The 17,696-nt window shown below is 49.0% G+C and overlaps 1 protein-coding gene across 4 annotated transcripts in view; it reads left to right on the plus strand.

The window, feature by feature from the left end:
- Positions 1-17,079, plus strand: part of LOC140426742 (E3 ubiquitin/ISG15 ligase TRIM25-like) — a 200,225-nt gene extending 183,146 nt beyond the window's left edge. For 3 of the 4 annotated variants that reach the window (XM_072511871.1, XM_072511872.1, XM_072511876.1), the window contains 2 exons: positions 8,551-8,685; positions 15,181-17,079. In XM_072511871.1, coding sequence (XP_072367972.1) covers positions 8,551-8,685; positions 15,181-15,704 — 659 coding nt within the window. In that variant the 3' untranslated portion in view covers positions 15,705-17,079. The remainder of the gene's footprint in view (positions 1-8,550; positions 8,686-15,180) is intronic. The other variant, XM_072511873.1, reaches the window with a different exon arrangement.
- The last annotated feature ends 617 nt before the right edge of the window (positions 17,080-17,696 follow it).

Raw genomic sequence — 17,696 nt, forward strand, 5'->3', positions numbered from 1 at the left:
CCATGATTATCATAGCGCGGGAACCAAGCCCGCGCTTCTCCCTTGGCCCCGCCCCCAATGGCCAACGCCCCATCTCCTCCACCTCCCCTCCTCCCCCCATCACCACCTGTGGAAGAGAGAAAAGTTACCACACCGCAGGATTAGTACATAAAACTCCACTTTCCCCCCTTTTTAACCCCCCTCTTCGCCCCCACATTCGCCCCACCACTTTGTTCAAACGTTCTTTTTAATAACCCGCTCATTCCAGTTTTTCTTCCACAATAAAAGTCCACGCTTCATCTGCCGTCTCAAAGTAGTGGTGCCTCCCTCGATATGTGACCCACAGTCTTGCCGGTTGCAGCATTCCAAATTTGATCTTCTTTTTATGAAGCACCGCCTTGGCCCGATTAAAGCTCGCCCTCCTTCTCGCCACCTCCGCACTCCAGTCTTGATAAACGCGGATCACCGCGTTCTCCCATTTACTGCTCCGAGTTTTCTTTGCCCATCTCAGGACTATTTCTCTATCCTTAAAACGGAGGAATCTCACCACTATGGCTCTGGGAATTTCTCCTGCTCTCGGTCCTCGCGCCATCACTCGGTATGCTCCCTCCACCTCCAACGGACCCGCCGGGGCCTCCGCTCCCATTAACGAGTGCAGCATCGTGCTCACATATGCCCCGACGTCCGCTCCCTCCGCACCTTCAGGAAGACCAAGAATCCTCAGGTTGTTCCTCCTTGCGTTGTTCTCCAGTGCCTCCAACCTTTCCACACATCGTTTCTGATGTGCCTCATGCGTCTCCGTCTTCACCACCAGGCCCTGTATGTCGTCCTCATTCTCGGCTGCCTTTGCCTTCACGACCCGAAGCTCCCGCTCCTGGGTCTTTTGTTCCTCCTTTAGCCCTTCAATCGCCTGTAGTATCGGGGCCAACAGCTCTTTCTTCATTTCCTTTTTGAGCTCTTCCACACAGCATTTCAAGAACTCTTGTTGTTCAGGGCCCCATGTTAAACTGCCACCTTCCGACGCCATCTTGGTTTTTGCTTGCCTTCCTTGCCGCTGTTCTAAAGGATCCACTGCAATCCAGTCACTTTCTCCTCCTTTTTTCATCCGTATCCAGGGGGGATTCCCTTCTGGTTTACCGCACAGTGTTTTTAGCCGTCAAAATTGCCGTTGGGGCTCCGATCAAGAGCCCAAAAGTCCGTTTCACCGGGAGCTGCCGAAACGTGCGACTCAGCTGGTCATCGCCGCACCCGGAACCTTCCACAATGTTAATCATTATTACTGATTTTCTAAAGAACTTTCAAATACTTACCCCATTTTAAATCGCACTTTAACTGCCGTGTATACCTCCTAATTGATGTGCAACTTCGTTTAGCAAAACACAACATTTTAAAAACTAGGAATACCAGAGGAAGTTCACAAATTCTTATTAAACATACACACTCATTCATCCACCAAGATCTCAACTCAAACGATAGGAATTCAAAGCATCATACTTTCATTCATCTCAACCAACTGGACAATAAAACTTTGAATATGCACGTTTTTTCCCTTCTTCAAAACTGTAAAGTAAATTTAAACATTCCTGAAGCCTCCTCTTTTCCGATACGGTTCTGAATTTTCCACGTCTCTGGTTCACCTTAGTGGTTCACCTTAGTGGCCATTCATCTCCCAACTTTTTCCACTCATAAGACATCTCCCAAAAACAAAATCTATCTTAGCCAATTGTACGAATTAAATTGTCTCCAGAACATTCTATCAGCGGTCTTAACTGAATTGTCTCTGTGACATTCCCTCAACCCGGTAAAGACCGTAACCAAATTAAAGTGTAATTTAATATAACCAATTTTTAATTTTCAACCCACATGCAACTGAATTACCAGGCAATATTACCTCAGTTACCAACTGAATTATTACCCCGTATTCCGCAAACACGTTTTAACCCTCAGCCTACATCGACTGAAATTAAGTTTTCTAATCTGCCAGATTGACCTTTGATTTTGTCGAGACGACCTTACCTGACCATGTGCGAGTGATTAAACTTCATCAGACTACGAGACAGAGGAAAACCAACATGGCCATTTTCAGCTACTCAGGTCGTGGGCCCCTTTCCTCTCTCTCCGTCCGAGATCACTTTAATTCTAATTTCGCAGATGACCGGTGGTCACCTGTAGAAATCCCACCACTGCCACCAAATGAAGAAATTGAGTTCTTTCTGTCCAGTCTGGTCTCAATCAAAAGCTGAGTTCGGATTTAGAAACTCCTTTAGTTTATTTCAAATAGCTTGCAAGCTTACACTCCCTCTGATGAAGGCAGGAGACCCATGTCTCTTGAAACTCCCAAAGCGAGTGAGGCAAAGGGAGACAACACATGTGGTCTCATATACATGCATGCAGTATCAAGTTCACATACACGAATACAAGATTCCGATAGGCCCTTTCCTTGATCTGGTCACATAATCTAACTGCCACTGATTCTGATAGGCTCATTACACATTCCTTTCCTTCCTCTGGGCCTCTGCCTCCCAGCATCCTTTGTAGCATCCTTTGTGCAAAGAGCCAGTCCTGATAGCCACCCCTCCCCCTCTCGCCATGCTTTGCCCATCTCTTTGTTCACTCCCTGCAACCCGAATTAATGCCCATAATGCACTATTCTAACTGGTCATCCCAGTCTAATGCTCTTTTCTTTAGTTCAATTCCTCACAATCACATATCTCCCACCTGGATCCCTCACCTCCTTCGCACTCATGAATCACATTTTTTTGCTCATTAAAATCGCCACACCCCTCGATTTAGAATCAAACCCCGAGTGAAAAACCCGCCCGACCTACCCCTTCCTTAACCTAACCTGGTCCTTAACACGGAGGTGCGTCTCCTGCAAAAAGACAACCCCCGCTTTCAAGCACCTGAGGTGCGCGAACACCCGCGACCTTTTAACCGGCCCATTCAGTCCCCGGACGTTCCACGTTACCAACCTTACCAGAGGCTTGCGCCTCCAATCCCCTCTACCGACCATCATCTTCCCACTTAACTCCTGCTCCTTTAATTCCACTCTATCTAGCCCATCCCAGATGGCCCCTTTCTTCACCCTTGACCATGTCATCTCTCACCCCCTGCCGCGTCGCAGAACCCTCCCCCCCCCCATTTTTCCCCTTCCCCTTCTTCCCCCCCCACTTCCCCTTTCCCCCCTTCCCCCGGCCATCCCTCTTGGCCTTCTCCCCTATCACCTCACCTCCGTTCACCAGCATAATCTGCTAGCGCGGCTGCCCCTGCCCAAAGGCCCATACTAGTGACCCCATTCCTCAGCTCAAAGAAGAAGGCCTCCTGCTGGCCTTACCCTCCCCCACCCAAACAAGGACTTCTCCTGAACTCCAGTTAGCCTTCTCCAAAAGCAAACAGATGTTAAACACAAACAGTCCCATAAAACAGGAGGGGAGATGGGAACATCCATCCCCACATAAACTTTTCACCACTACAACTCCTTACAATCTCAACATTGAACAGGACCCCCCCCCCCCCCCCACCCCCCGCAAAAAAGGCGAAAATCCCCCAATCCCTACACCCACTTCAAACATGCTCCCGACCATTACATAGTGCCAGCACCCCGGTTCCCAAGCATTGTCCACTCAGTTCTCCCCCAGTTTATGCTCCTTAATGAAGTCTTCGGCCGCTTCTAGGGTCTTGAAATAATACTCCCGGCCTCCAAACGTCACCCATAATTTCGCCGGGTAGAGCACCCCAAACCTGATCTGCCGCCAGTACAGCACCGCCTTGGCCTTGTTGAAACCTGCCTGCCGTTTTGCCAACTCGGCTCCGATGTCCTGATAAATCTGGACGTTATTTCCCTCCCAGTCGCAGATAGGCTTCTCCCTGTCCCACCGTAGAATTTTCTCTTTCTCCACAAATTTATGGAGTCTCACGATCACCGTCCGCGGCGGCTCCCCAGCTCTAGGCTTTTGCCTCAGAGACTTATGCGCTCGGTCCACTTCAGGTGCCTTATCTAGCACCCCTTCTGCCACCAGCCCCACCAGCATCCTCGAGACGTACCTCGTGGCACTCACACCTTCCACCCCTTCAGGCAGGCCCACTATTCGCACGTTCTGCCTTCTCGAGGCATTCTGCTCCTCCACCTTTGCCCTCAGCGTTTTACAAAGGTCTCCTAGGAGCCCCACCTCCGCCTCCAGAGCCACCGCATGATCGCTGTGGTCCGAGATCACTCCTTCAATCTCCCGAATCTGTGACCCCTGCACCCCCAAACACCTCTCCATCCGCTCCAAAATACTCTTTGGGGGTGCCACAGCTTCCGCAATGGCCTTTGCATGATCCTCATGCATTCTTTCCTCTGTTTATGGAATTCCTTCTTGATAAAAGTCATCAGTTCCTGTATCTGGGGCCTTACAGCTTGCCCCTCCCCCGCCTGCATGCTGGAAGAGACTGTCTGTGAAGCACAAGACTCTTTCAACTCTCACTGTTTTCTGCCGACTCCAGTGATCAGAAGTCATACCATTCCAGGGGTAAACTACTCCTCTAACATTTACCTATGCCTTTTTATCAAAATTCCACCCGGATCTGGGTAAAAAGAGCCCTTTTCTGTGACTTTGAACAGGAACAGCCCTTTATGTGACCAATCACTCCATGGTCACAAGCGGAAGTCTGCCCTTCCCATTGTCAACCCATCGAACTATCCCTGCAACCTCTTCCTCTCAGCTGACAACTCCTTAGTGGGAGCCGCCTCAACTATCTCATCCAGCAACTGTCCATGCTTCTCCCTCCTCCTCCTATGCGCCTTGAATAAGATAATCTCCCCTCAGACCACTGCCTTTGACGCCTCCCAAAACGTAGCCGCTGACACTTCCCTCTTCTGATTCAGCTCCACGTAATCCCCAATCACCAACTTCACCTTTTCACAAAAAACCTTAATAATAATCGCTTATTGTCACAAGTAGGCTTCAATGATGTTACTGTGAAAAGCCCCCATCTGCCAAAAGACCTGAATCAAGCCTCCACCCTGGCCTCTGCACTTGCTCTGAGCTAAACTTCACCTCCAGCCAATGTGGCGCATGATCTGTTATCACAATTCCCACGTACTCCGCCTCCTCAACCCTCATCAACACCGCTCGACTCACCTCAAACAAATGAAAGTTATACACAGGGGAGAAGGAGTACTCCCTCCCCACTGGGTTCTTAAACCTCCATGGAACAACCATTCCCATACATTCCATAAACCCTCCCAATTCCTTCACCATCCTCAACTTTCTCATGACTTGGGGCTCGACCTGTCCATTCCTGGTTCCGTCACGCAATTGAAATCTCCACCCATAATCAACTGGTGCATATTTAAGTCTGGAATTGTACCCCGTAAACCCTTCATTATCCCAATTTGGTGCATAACCCCTCCAGCACCCCACTCACAATCACATATCTACCCTTGGGTCCCGGACTTCCTTGGCCCCCACAAACCCTGTCCTTTTTTTAAACAAAGTGGCCGCACCCTGAGTGAAGTACTTGTCTCACCCATCCCTTCCTCAAACCCTGATCCTTCACCCAGAATTGTGTCTCCTGTAAAAAGATCATCTCTGCCTTCAAACTCCTCAGGTGTGCAAAAACCCGCTTCTAATACAACCCTAAACCGGGCCCATCCAAGATGGCCCCCTCTCCACCCATGACCATGCTCTGTCTCAACTCTGCCATGTTGCGACCCCGCCCCAGCCTGGCCACCTCTCGCAAGCTCCTACCCCACCTCACCTCCGTTCACCAGCATTTTGTGTGAACATGGCAACTCCTACTCGAAGGCACACCCCTCTGCCTCCACCTGTCCCTCCTTAGCCTGTGCAAACGACCCGCCTACCCACCTGAATGCCCCTCAGACAGCAACCCCACCCAGCAAGCCCCACCATACACACCAGTTACCTGCAAAGAAAGGTCACCCAAAATCGCCCCCTCCAAACCAGGGGTGGGGGGGGATACAATTACCCCCTCGCAAACTTAGAACTCCCCAAAGAAAAAGAAAAAATTCCGGCAACACACAATAGCCATAACATCCAACCTTTCCAGATATAGCTCCTCTATCTCACACCACCTTTCAGTTCTCCCCCAGTTTATGGTCCCTTATAAAGTAATTGGCCTCTTCTGGCATTTCAAAATAATACTCCCGGCTTTCAAATGTGGCCCACAATTCTGCCGGGTACAGTACCTCAAACTGAATCTCCCTTCAGTACAACACCGCCTTGGCCCTGTTGAATCCAGCACGTCTCTTTGCCAGCTCTGTACCAATGTCCTGGCATATTTGGACATGATTCCCTTCAATCACAGTCTCACTTTTGCATGGTCCATTGTAGATCTTCTCCTTTTCCACAAACTTATGCAACCACACAATGACCACCCATGGCAGCTCCCCTGCTCTCGACTTCTGCCTTAGAGACCTGTGGGCCCTGTCCACCTCTGGGGCCTTGACCAGCACGCTCCACCCCCCCCCCCACCTCCCCCCAACACAGCCAACATCCTTGACACGTATTTTGTGGCGCTCGTTCCTTCCACATCCTTTTGCAGACCTCGCCTGGACTTGTTCTCCTGCTCCCCAACCTTCACTCAGCGATTTGCATTGGTTCTCCAGGATCTCCGCCTCCGAAGATATGATCTGATCGCGCTGGTCGGACACCACATTCTCCACCTCGTGTATCGCCGCTCCTTGTGCCTCTCTACATGGTCCATCAATCCTTGCAGAGATGCTACTGTCCATCAATGGACTTCGAACATTCGTCATGAGAATCCTTCCTTTGCTGGCAAAATTCATCTTTGATGAAGGCCATCAACTAACTGCTCCATCTGGGGCTTTCCCTCTGGTGGCGACCTTTCCCCCTCTGCCTTTTACGCAATTGTTGCTGCGCCACAGGTCCCCTCCAATCCTTAGCCAGGTCTTTAACTGTTTTTTGTCGGGTCTGGGTAGCCAGTAGATATGCCAATCTTGGGGAGAACTTCTCCTTCTGTACCTTTTGCACCATTTCCTGCCGGAGCTACCCCACTATGGATATAAAGTGTCAAAACTAACGCCTTCAACTTCTCACTCCATGACTGCCACTGGAAGTTCAGGCGACCATCATTGGGAAGTCCAGGCGGCAGTCACCTTAATAGCCAGTGGGAGAGGGTGTCCTCCCCCATTCCCGCTTGGTGCCAGGTGCGTCATGATCCGGCAGATATGTCGCACTGTCCCCCTGCTCAGCCAGAGTCTTCGATGGCATGCCCGGTCCAGCAGGTCCTCAAATTACAGGCATTGCTGATACACACGAGGCCTCATGCAGTGCCTCCTTTGCACCTCCTTCACCTCGGCTGGTTGGGCGGCCGACTCTCCATCCTCAACGCTGCCTCCTGTTCCTCTGAGGCAGGCTCCACTGCTGCAGCTCTCCTCGTCGAGCAGCTCTAGCTCATACAGCTGCACTGCATCTCCCAGGGCTGCGGCGAATAGGAGGAAGGCCACCATTGCTGGTTGTATTCCAATATGCATAGTCTGCAGGGGGTGAAAGGCCAACCTTTTAGCGTAGTGCATACACCTGTGCCCAACCAGGTCAAACTGGGTAGCCAGTGGGTAGCCAGCGGGCCACAGCAATGGCAATCCTTGCCGGGACACTGCCTCAGTCCCATGGTGGGTCACCCCGGCTCTGGCAGGGCATCCCCATGTCAGCCAGCCAGGCAAGTGTCAGGACCGGCAGCCCACGGTTGTGCCTCTCTCCCTCATCAGCCACAGCGCCTGCTTCTCGATTTTTAAAAGCACAAGTAAACCTCGCCGGCAGGGAATTCCCCCCAGTGGAGGCCGATAATTGCAGAGGCCCCGGAGAATACCGGGTCAGGCCCACTAATGATATGCAGACATCGTTTACTGTACTTGCGGAGTGGAATGCACTGACGCCGCTGTCGAGGCACCGGAGAATTGCGATTTGGCGTGAACCCAGCATCCGCCATGATTTCCGTGTCACAACGGTTTCTCTGTGGGCGCGGTAGCATAATGGTTAGCACTGTTGCTTCACAGCGCCAGGGTCCCATGTTCGATTCCCAGCTTGAGTTACTGTCTGTGCAGAGCCTGTGTCTACGTGGTATCCTCCAGATGCTCCAGTTTCCTCCCACAAGTCCTGAAAGACGTGCTGTTAGGTAATTTAGACATTCTGAATTCTCCCTCTGTGTACCCGAACAGGCGCCGGAATGTGGGGCTTTTCACAGTAACTTCATTGCAGTGTTATTGTAAGCCTATTTGTGACAATAAAGATTATTATCCGCCCAATTGGCTTTCCCGATTTCAGCGTTGGACGGTGGAGAATCCTGCGTCAATCAGAATGTTTCTTAAAGGCACACCGTCCCCCACAGACATGTCAGTATGTTTAAAAATAAAGGAAGAATTTTATTTATGGGGCAACCTCAGGACATCCCAAATGCCTTTAGAATGAAATTTTATTTTTGAGGTGTAGTCACTGTTGTAATGTAGGAATTTATACGGATGGAATTTAGAACCCACCACTGTGTAATATTAAGGAGACTGGACCTCTCTGTGTCACAATTCCCAATCACTGTGTGCTTTGTTTACAGTGACAGCTGCCACCGATTACAGGGGCCCATCGAACGTAACTTCTTCTCCACACAACTCCTCTGGGGCAGTCGCTGTCGCAGGGAACATCCTCCAGCCATCAACGGGGATGAGTGGGAGTGCGGGAATATCCGAAGGCGAGTTTGTAATCCAAAACAGGAATCACACTGACTTTAATTTATATTTAACCCTCTCATTTTTTTAATTAACCCTTTGTTTTTCTACTAATCCTTTGTTTCCATTTAACCCTTTCATTCTCGGTGATATTTCTTCAGTTAAGTATATGAGATTTGAGTTCCTGCTCCTGTTCCTTCGTCACAGCTCTCTATTAGTTTAAGTGTCAGGAACAGGGGGCTGGATTCTCCGAGCCTCGGCGCCGAAATCACGATCAGCACGGGGCGGAGAATTGGCGGATACGCCGAAATCCGGTCCGATGCCGCTCCCGCGACACTCCGATCCCCGGAGAATCGCTGTAAATTGCGCGCTTGCGCGGTCTACACGGCGCGGGTAGGGGGCCATTGACTGAGGCTTCCGTGGCTATTCTCCAAGGAAAACTGGCCGAGTTCCCATGGCGTGGTTCTAATCACGTTTCGCATATCGGGAATAGTCGGTGGCGGCTGTGGACTCAGTCCACGGCCACCCTGATGGTGGGGATTCTTCACGGGGGGGGGGTGCCTCATGGACGGTCAGGCAAGCAATTGGGCGGCACCGATCTATGGGCGTGCGCGATCTCGTGGGGACCTACCTCTGCATCAGGGTCCGCGATGCGAGTCCGCCATGTCGCGCAGGCAGGCCGCACCCGTGCGCATGCGTGGACTCCTGACCGGAAGTGCAGGCCCCCTTATCTGCAGCCAGAGCTGCGAGAAGCACTTCGGGGCCCTGAAAGTCCCCTGCAGATTGGAGAGCAAACGTTTCATGTACAGAAGAGAGACAGGAACAGAAAGATGTCACTTAACCCTTCGAGTCTGTTCCATATTCAATGAGATCCTGTCTGCTCTGAGACCTAACTCCATGGCCGGAATTCTCTGGTCGTTCACTAGCAGCAGGATTCTCTGTCCCGCCAGCAGCGCATCCCTGCCCGTGGGTTCCCCAGCAGCGTGGGGTGACTTCAATGGGATATCCCATTGACAGCGGCAGGAGCAGAGAATCCTGCTGCCAATGAATGGGACGCACTGCCTCCTGTCGCCGAGAAACACGCAGCTGGTAGACCAGGGAATCCCACCCCATTTCTTTGCCCCATTTCCCTTATTAAAAATCAGTAAACAAAGAACAAAGAAAAATTACTGCACAGGAACAGGCCCTTTGGCCCTCCAAGCCAGCGCCGATCCAGATCCTCTATCTAAAACTGTCGCCTATTTTCTAAGGATCTGTATCCCTCTGCTCCCTGCCCATTCATGTATCTGTCTAGATACATCTTAAATTACGCTATCGTGCCCGCCTCTACCACCTTCACCGGCAATGCGTTCCAGGCACCCACCACCCTCTGTGTAAAGAACTTTCCACGTATATCTCCCTGAAACATTACCCCTCTCACCTTGAACTCGTGACCCTTAGTAATTGAGTCCCCCACTCTGGGAAAAAGCTTCTTGCTATCCACCCTGTCTATACCTCATGATTTTGTAGACCTCAGTGAGGTCCCCCCTCAATCTCCGTCTTTCTAATGAAAATAATCCTAATCTACTCAACTTCTCTTCATAGCTAGCGCCCTCCATACCAGGCAACATCCTGGTGAACCTCCTCTGCACCCTCTCCAAAGCATCCACATCCTTTTGGTAATGTGGCGACCAGAACTGTATGCAGTATTCCAAATGTGGCCGAACCAAAGTCTTATACAACTGTAACATGACCTGCCAACTCTTGTACTCAATACCCCTTCCGATGATGGAAAGCATGCCGTATGCCTTCTTGACCATTCTATCGACCTCTGCAGCCACCTTCAGGGTACAATGGACCTGAACACCCAGATCTCTCTGTACATCAATTTTCCCCAGGGCTTTTTCATTTACCGTATAGTTCGCTCTTGAATTGGATCTTCCAAAGTGCACCACCTCACATTTGCCCGGATTGATCTCCATCTGCCATTTCTCCGCCCAACTCTCCAATCTATCTATATTCTGCTGTATTCGCTGACAGTCCCCTTCACTATCTGTTACTCCACCAATCTTAGTGTCATCTGCAAACTTGCTAATCAGACCACTTATACCTTCCTCCAGATCATTTATGTATATCACAAACAACAGTGATCCCAGCAGATCCCTGTGGAACACCACTGGTCACATTTCTCCATTTTGAGAAACTCCCTTCCACTACTACTCTCTCTCTCCTGTTGCCCAGCCAGGTCTTTATCCATCTAGCTAGTACACCCTGGACCCCATGAGACTTCACTTTCTCCATCAGCCTACCATGGGGAACCTTATCAAACGCCTTACTGAAGTCCATGTATATGACATCTACAGCCCTTCCCTCATCAATCAACTTTGTCACTTCCTCAAAGAATTCTATTAAGTTGGTAAGACATGACCTTCCCTGCACAAAACCATGTTGCCTATCACTGATAAGCCCATTTTCTTCCAAATGGGAATAGATCCTATCCCTCAGTATCGTCTCCAGCAGCTTCCCTACCACTGACGTCAGGCTCACCGGTCTATAATTACCTGGAAAATCCCTGCTACCCTTCTTAAACAAGGGGACAACATTAGCAATTCTCCAGTCCTCCGGTACCTCCCCCGTGTTCAAGGATGCTGCAAAGATATCTGTTAAGGCCCCAGCTATTTCCTCTCTCACTTCCCTCAGTAACCTGGGATAGATCCCATCCGGACCTGGGGACTTGTCCACCTTAATACCTTTTAGAATACCCAACACATCCTCCCTCCTTATGCCGACTTGTCCTAGGGTAATCAAACATCTATCACTAACCTCAACATCCGTCATGTCCCTCCCTTGGCGAATACCGATGCAAAGTACTCGTTAAGAATCTCACTCATTTTCTCTGACTCCACGCATAACTTTCCTCCTTTGTCCTTGAGTGGGCCAACCCTTTCTCTAGCTACCCTCTTGCTCCTTATATATAAATAAAAGGCTTTGGGATTTTTCTTGACCCTGTTTGCTAAAGATATTTCATGACCCCTTTTAGCCCTCTTGATTCCTCGTTTCAGATTGGTCCTACATTCCCGATATTCTTCCTAAGCTTTGTCTGTCTTCAGGCGCCTAGACCTTATGTATGGTTCCTTTTTCCTCTTAGCTAGTCTCACAATTTCACCTGTCATCCATGGTTTCCTAATCTTGCCATTTCTATCTCTCATTTTCACAGGGACATGTCTGTCCTGCACTCTAATCAACCTCTCTTTAAAAGCCTCCCACATATCAAATGTGGATTTACCTTCAAACAGCTGCTCCCAATCCACATTCTCCAGCTCCTGCCGAATTTTGGTATAGTTGGCCTTCCCCCAATTTAGCACTCTTCGTTTAGGACCACTCTCATCTTTGTCCATAAGTATTCTAAAACTTAGGGAATTGTGATCACTATTCCCAAAGTAATCCCCTACTGTAACTTCAACCACCTGGCCGGGCTCATTCCCTGACACCAGGTCCAGGATGGCCCCTTCCCGAGTTGGACTATTTACATACTGCTCCAGAAAAATAGTAGAGCTGGTTTAGCACAGGGCTAAAGAGCTGGCTTTGAAAGCAGACCAAGGCAGGCCAGCAGCACGGTTCAATTCCCGTACCAGCCTCCCCGAACAGGTGCCGGAATGTGGCGACTAGAGGCTTTTCACAGTAACTTCATTTGAAGCCTACTTGTGACAATAAGCAATTTTAGGGGCTGTTTAGCACAGGACTAAATCGCTGGCTTTGAAAGCAGACCAAGGCAGGCCAGCAGCACAGTTCGATTCCCGTAACAGGCGCCGGAATGTGGCGACTAGGGGTTTTTCACAGTAACTTCATTTGAAGCCTACTTGTGACAATAAGCGATTTTCATTTCATTTTTCATTTCAAAACCCTCCTGGATGCTCCTGACAAATTCTGCTCCTGACAAATTCTGCTCCATCTAGACCTCTGACACTAAGTGTATCCCAGTTAATGTTGGGAAAATTAAAATCTCCTATCACCACCACCCTGTTGCTCCTACGTCTTTCCATAATCTGTTTACATATTTGTACCTTTATCTCACGCTCGCTGTTGGGAGATCTGTAGTACAGCCCCAACATTGTTACCGCACCCTTCCTATTTCTGAGCTCTGCCCATATCGCCTCACTGCTCGAGTCCTCCATAGTGCCCTCCTTCAGCACAGCTGTGATATCCTCTCTGACCAGTAATGCAACTCCTCCACCCCTTTTACCTCCCTCTCTATCCCGCCTGAAGCATCAATTTCCTGGGATATTTAGTTGCCAATCATGCCCTTCCCTTAACCAAGTCTCAGTAATAGCAATGACATCATACTCCCAGGTACTAATCCGAACCCTAAGTTCATCTGCCTTACCTACTACACGTCTTTCATTAAAACAAATGCACCTCAGACCACCAGTCCCTTTCCGTTCATCATCTGCTCTCTGCCTACTCTTCCCCTTAGTCGCGCTGACTTCATGATCCAGTTCCTTACAGGCTTTAGTTACTACCTCCTTACTGTCCACTAACCTCCTCATTTGGTTCCCATCCCCCTGCACATCAGTTTAAACTCTCCCCAACAGCATTAGCAAAAGATCCCCTGAGGGGATCTTGCCTGACAAACGCCATGAAGTGGATTCCCAGCCAATTTCCCTCCACTGTCTCAATGTTCTGATCCCCCATTGCAATTTATTTTTTAATTTAACATTTTCATCCCGTCCTGCTGGAACTCCTCTCTCTCTCTCTCTCACAGACTCTGGGCTGGGAATGATCCTCATCCCTGTGCAGTTTCCCTGCTGCAAAATGCATTCTGAAGAGGCCATTCCTTCCAAATGTGGTCCACACTTTTGGCACATTCAACATCACCTCCCCTTCCCATGGGATCTTCCTGTGTAAACACAGGAGATGCAACAGCTGACTTTTCACCTCCTTCCATTGCACTGGCCAAGGAACAAAACACTCCATCCAGTGGAAACAGTGATATACTGGGACATCTTCCAATTTAGTAAAACTATATCAACTGCTCGTGATACAGTCTCATTTACACTAGCAGATTGATTTAATGACATTATTTATTCAATCTGCAAACATGGTGCTGAGCTTCCAGTTGCTTACCACTTCAATTCTGCATCTCACTCTCGCTATCGGCTCTCATACTTTCCACTGAAGCTTAGTGAGGAACAGTTTTGCATGCTGTCGTTTTATTGCCTGTCGAACTCAACACAGAGATCATAAAACAGTGCACCATGGCTTAATATATAGAAAGGACATCAAATTCATCTGAATTTACAATAAAATCTTCCATGCATTATGCAAACTGATGGAGGATTCATTCAGGCTGTATTCAGGATGGGACAGTAACAGGAGGGGGAGAGTTCAGGACACACTTCTGTATTCAGGATAGGACAGTAACAGGAGGGAGAGAGTCCAGGACACACTTTTGTGAGCTGTGTGTTCCCTATACACCCAGTGCTGAGATTGTGGTGTTGGAACTCTGAAGCTGGAGACGGTGTTGTGTTCCTATGAATCTTCTACATTGGCCAGAGTTTTACGTTGATCGGGCTGGCGGGCATCCATCCTGGAAGTGCGTGAAATCGCAAAAGGTGTTGGCCCTGCGTCCCAACATCTCGCACACTCGCTCAATATTTCAGGTAATGGCCACGCACAAGAGTCAGAAGCATATCCACCGAAAATCAAGGAGGCAACGTAGCCCATTCAGGGGGCAATTGGACACAATTTTACATGTCATGTCTACTTTTCTGATTAATGGACGTGCCGAATGGCCAAGCAGCCTTTACATTTTAGCTGCAACTTCGATCTAGGGTGGGATCAACTGTGAAGACCGAAATAAATTGACATGCTGTCTGGGGACTGAGGCTTCTGCTTGATTGTGCTGCTTAGACACTTGTGACATGGTTTTGACATCAGCAGCTCCCTGAGACACCTCCACAGTGATTGTCTCCCTGAGGGAGCACATTACAAACGTCAGCCCATACCCTCCCTTTTCGCCTGCCCTCTTCTCACTCTCACTGGCAGCGCTCAGACTTTCACAGAGCATGTTTTATACTGGCTGGCTCTTAGTTGGCTGGACAGGAAGAAATTGCGGTCCAAGGCTGACTGCGGCACACCCAATAGGTGAAAAATTCAGGTAATTGTATCTGGGAGAATGTGTTCAGTGTCAGCAGCTTGTGTAATTAAACTGACTGTTACTGTGTGACTCACTGCAGTGTTTGCACTGAATGTGTACAGCACTGGGAGCTACACACTGCTATTGAACAGGGATTCTGATTGAAGGCCCTTTATTTACAGGCGCCGGAATGTGGCCACTAGGGGCTTTTCATGGTAACTTCATTGAAGCCTACTTGTGACAATAAGCGATTATTTTATTATTTAACTTGGGAAGAATACAGTCTGGCAGGTAATATGGGCCTGACGGTGCCTGGGAAATACTGACTCTCTTACCCTGCAGTTGTCAATCATTGATCTGAATGGAATAACCCTGTCTGACCAACCTCTTCTCTCCTCTCTAGGGAAAAGCTCATTCAGTCTGGATCCCAAGACAGCAAATTGCAACTTGGTTCTGTCTGATGATCTGAGATCAGTTACATGGACTGAACAGAAACAGCCCTACCCAGCTCATCCAGGGAGGTTTAAAGATCGACCTCAAGTTCTCTGTTCCCAGAGCTTCTCCTCAGGATCCCATTCCTGGGATGTGGAGACGAATGGGGATTACTGGGTAATAGGGATTGTCAGTAAGAGTGCGGAGAGGGAGGGGGAAAATTCTGGTCTTGGGAATAGCAATAAATCTTGGTGCATATATTGTGGTTTTGGTTCTCTCTGGGCCCGCCATAATTCCCATGTCACTCGCCTGCGACCATTTCCCTCTAACAACAGAATCCGAGTTCGGTTAAACTACAACACTGGGATTTTGACATTTTATGAGGTCACTGACTTATTGATAAATTTACACACATTTAAAACCAAATTCACTGAACCTGTATTTCCAGCATTTTATTGTCGGTACACATCCCTAAAATTGTTAAATTCGTTCTGATATTGTAGTCTTGGTGACATCAGTTAGTTTCGGGATTTTGGATAACGTCACATCCTATTTCATTGTGTGGCCCTCAAGAAACTTGGCCAGGATTCTCCAATCCCGCGCTGGGTTGGAGAATCGCCGGGGAGGGCGCGGGAATCGCGCCACGCCGCTCCGACTCCGGGCCGCCGATTCTCCGGAGACCGGAGAATCGCCACCAATCGCGCCCGTGCGGTCGCCGCCACGCCATTTGGGGGCCGTTCAAAGCACGCTCCCCCTGGCGATCCTCCGTGCTCGACAGGCCGAGTCCCACTGGCATTGGTTACATATGGCCCCACCCAGCGGGACCTCGGAGTTCTGGCTGCGGGGGCCATCCTGGTGGGGGGGCAGGGGGATCCGACTCCGGGGCCAGCCTGCGATCCAACTCCACGGTGGCCAGGCCTGCAATCCGGTCCTACTGATCGTAGCGGGGCTATGTTTCTCCATGCCGGGCCCCTGTACGGCTCCGCCATATTGGCCGGGGCGGAGACGGCAACCCACGTACATGTGCGGACCCGTGCCAACTGTGGCGTGCCGGCTTTCGAACGCACATCACTCCGCCGCCGGAAGGGGTGAATGCCTGGGCCTGTAGGCGCGTTGACGCCGCCGTCGCCCGCGCCTGTTTTGACACCAGTGTCAACACTTGGCCAGTATTTCAGAAAATCCCGGCCCATGTCTCTATGATGCCATTTCAGCCACGGCCTGTGGCCTCTGCTGTTGTGACTTATTGATAGTTTATCTCTTATGCTGTTTAGCACAGGGCTGGGGCTGTTTAGCACAGGCCAGCAGTACGGTTCAATTCCCGTAACAGCCTCCCCGAATAGGCGCCGGAATGTGGCGACTAGGGGCTTTTCACAGTAACTTCATTGAAGCCTACTTGTGACAATAAGCGATTTTCATTTTCATTTTATGCACGACTGCATTAAGCAGTTCAATTCTTCACATTAATTTTAGATTTTGAGTTTCTGTTGGTGATGTTCAATTTGCCAAAGGGATTCCAGTCAGATGGTGTTTTCACCTGAGAAATCACAAAGCTGTCTCTGTGAGCTCCAGCGTTGAAAGGACACTAGCCATGGATCTGGAAAATGAGGGAGTGAATCAAGTTATAGGGAGTTATTCTTGTTTAAACTGCAATTAGTGAGAATGAAAGAAAAGATTAAAAAGAGGCTGTTAGAATAGATGCATCAGAATTCGACAAAGTTTATCCAGCTGATCCCCTCGAGCTCGAAACCTGTGAACCAGTAAATTCTCAGCTCCTGCGGCACAAACATCTCAAGAATGTTTTCATTACTAGTAATACTTACATTGTACATATGTAATTATTCTTAATAAACTTATATTGTATTTTTAATTATTCATGATTATGTGATTAGTCATATCTGTTATGAATAGTATTAAATGTGTGATTATAATATTTTTATTGTTATATTTAATTCCAATGAAAAGCAATGAATGTCTTCAAATCTTATTCTCCAGTGGAATGCCATATGCTAAATTATTTTTTAAAATATTTTTATTGTCCTCCTTTTTCACATTTTCTCCCAAATTTACACCCACCAACAATAAACAATAATCAGTGACAAATATGTCAATCCCCATATCAATAACAACGATCCCATCCTCCCTCCAAACCACAAACATTAGCCCGCATGTTCACACAATCAAATGACAAAAAGGAATTAGGGATCACCCATAGTCGCCATTAACACACACAACCCCCCTCCTCCCAACCTTCCCACCCACACGCCCCAACTAATGTTCGATGTTTTCCAGTTCTTCAAAATGTGCATAATGAATAATGCCCATGATTTGTAGAACCCCTCCATCCTTCCCCTCAGTTCAAACTTAACCTTCTCAAGAGTCAAGAATTCCAACAGGTTCCCCCGCCACACCAGGGCACAGGGTGGAGAGGTTGCCCTCCAACCGATCAGGATCCGCCTTTGGGCGATAAACGAGGCGAAGGCTATGATA

The sequence above is a fragment of the Scyliorhinus torazame genome, chromosome 7 (assembly GCF_047496885.1).
Source record: "Scyliorhinus torazame isolate Kashiwa2021f chromosome 7, sScyTor2.1, whole genome shotgun sequence".
Classification (NCBI taxonomy): Eukaryota; Metazoa; Chordata; class Chondrichthyes; order Carcharhiniformes; family Scyliorhinidae; genus Scyliorhinus; species Scyliorhinus torazame.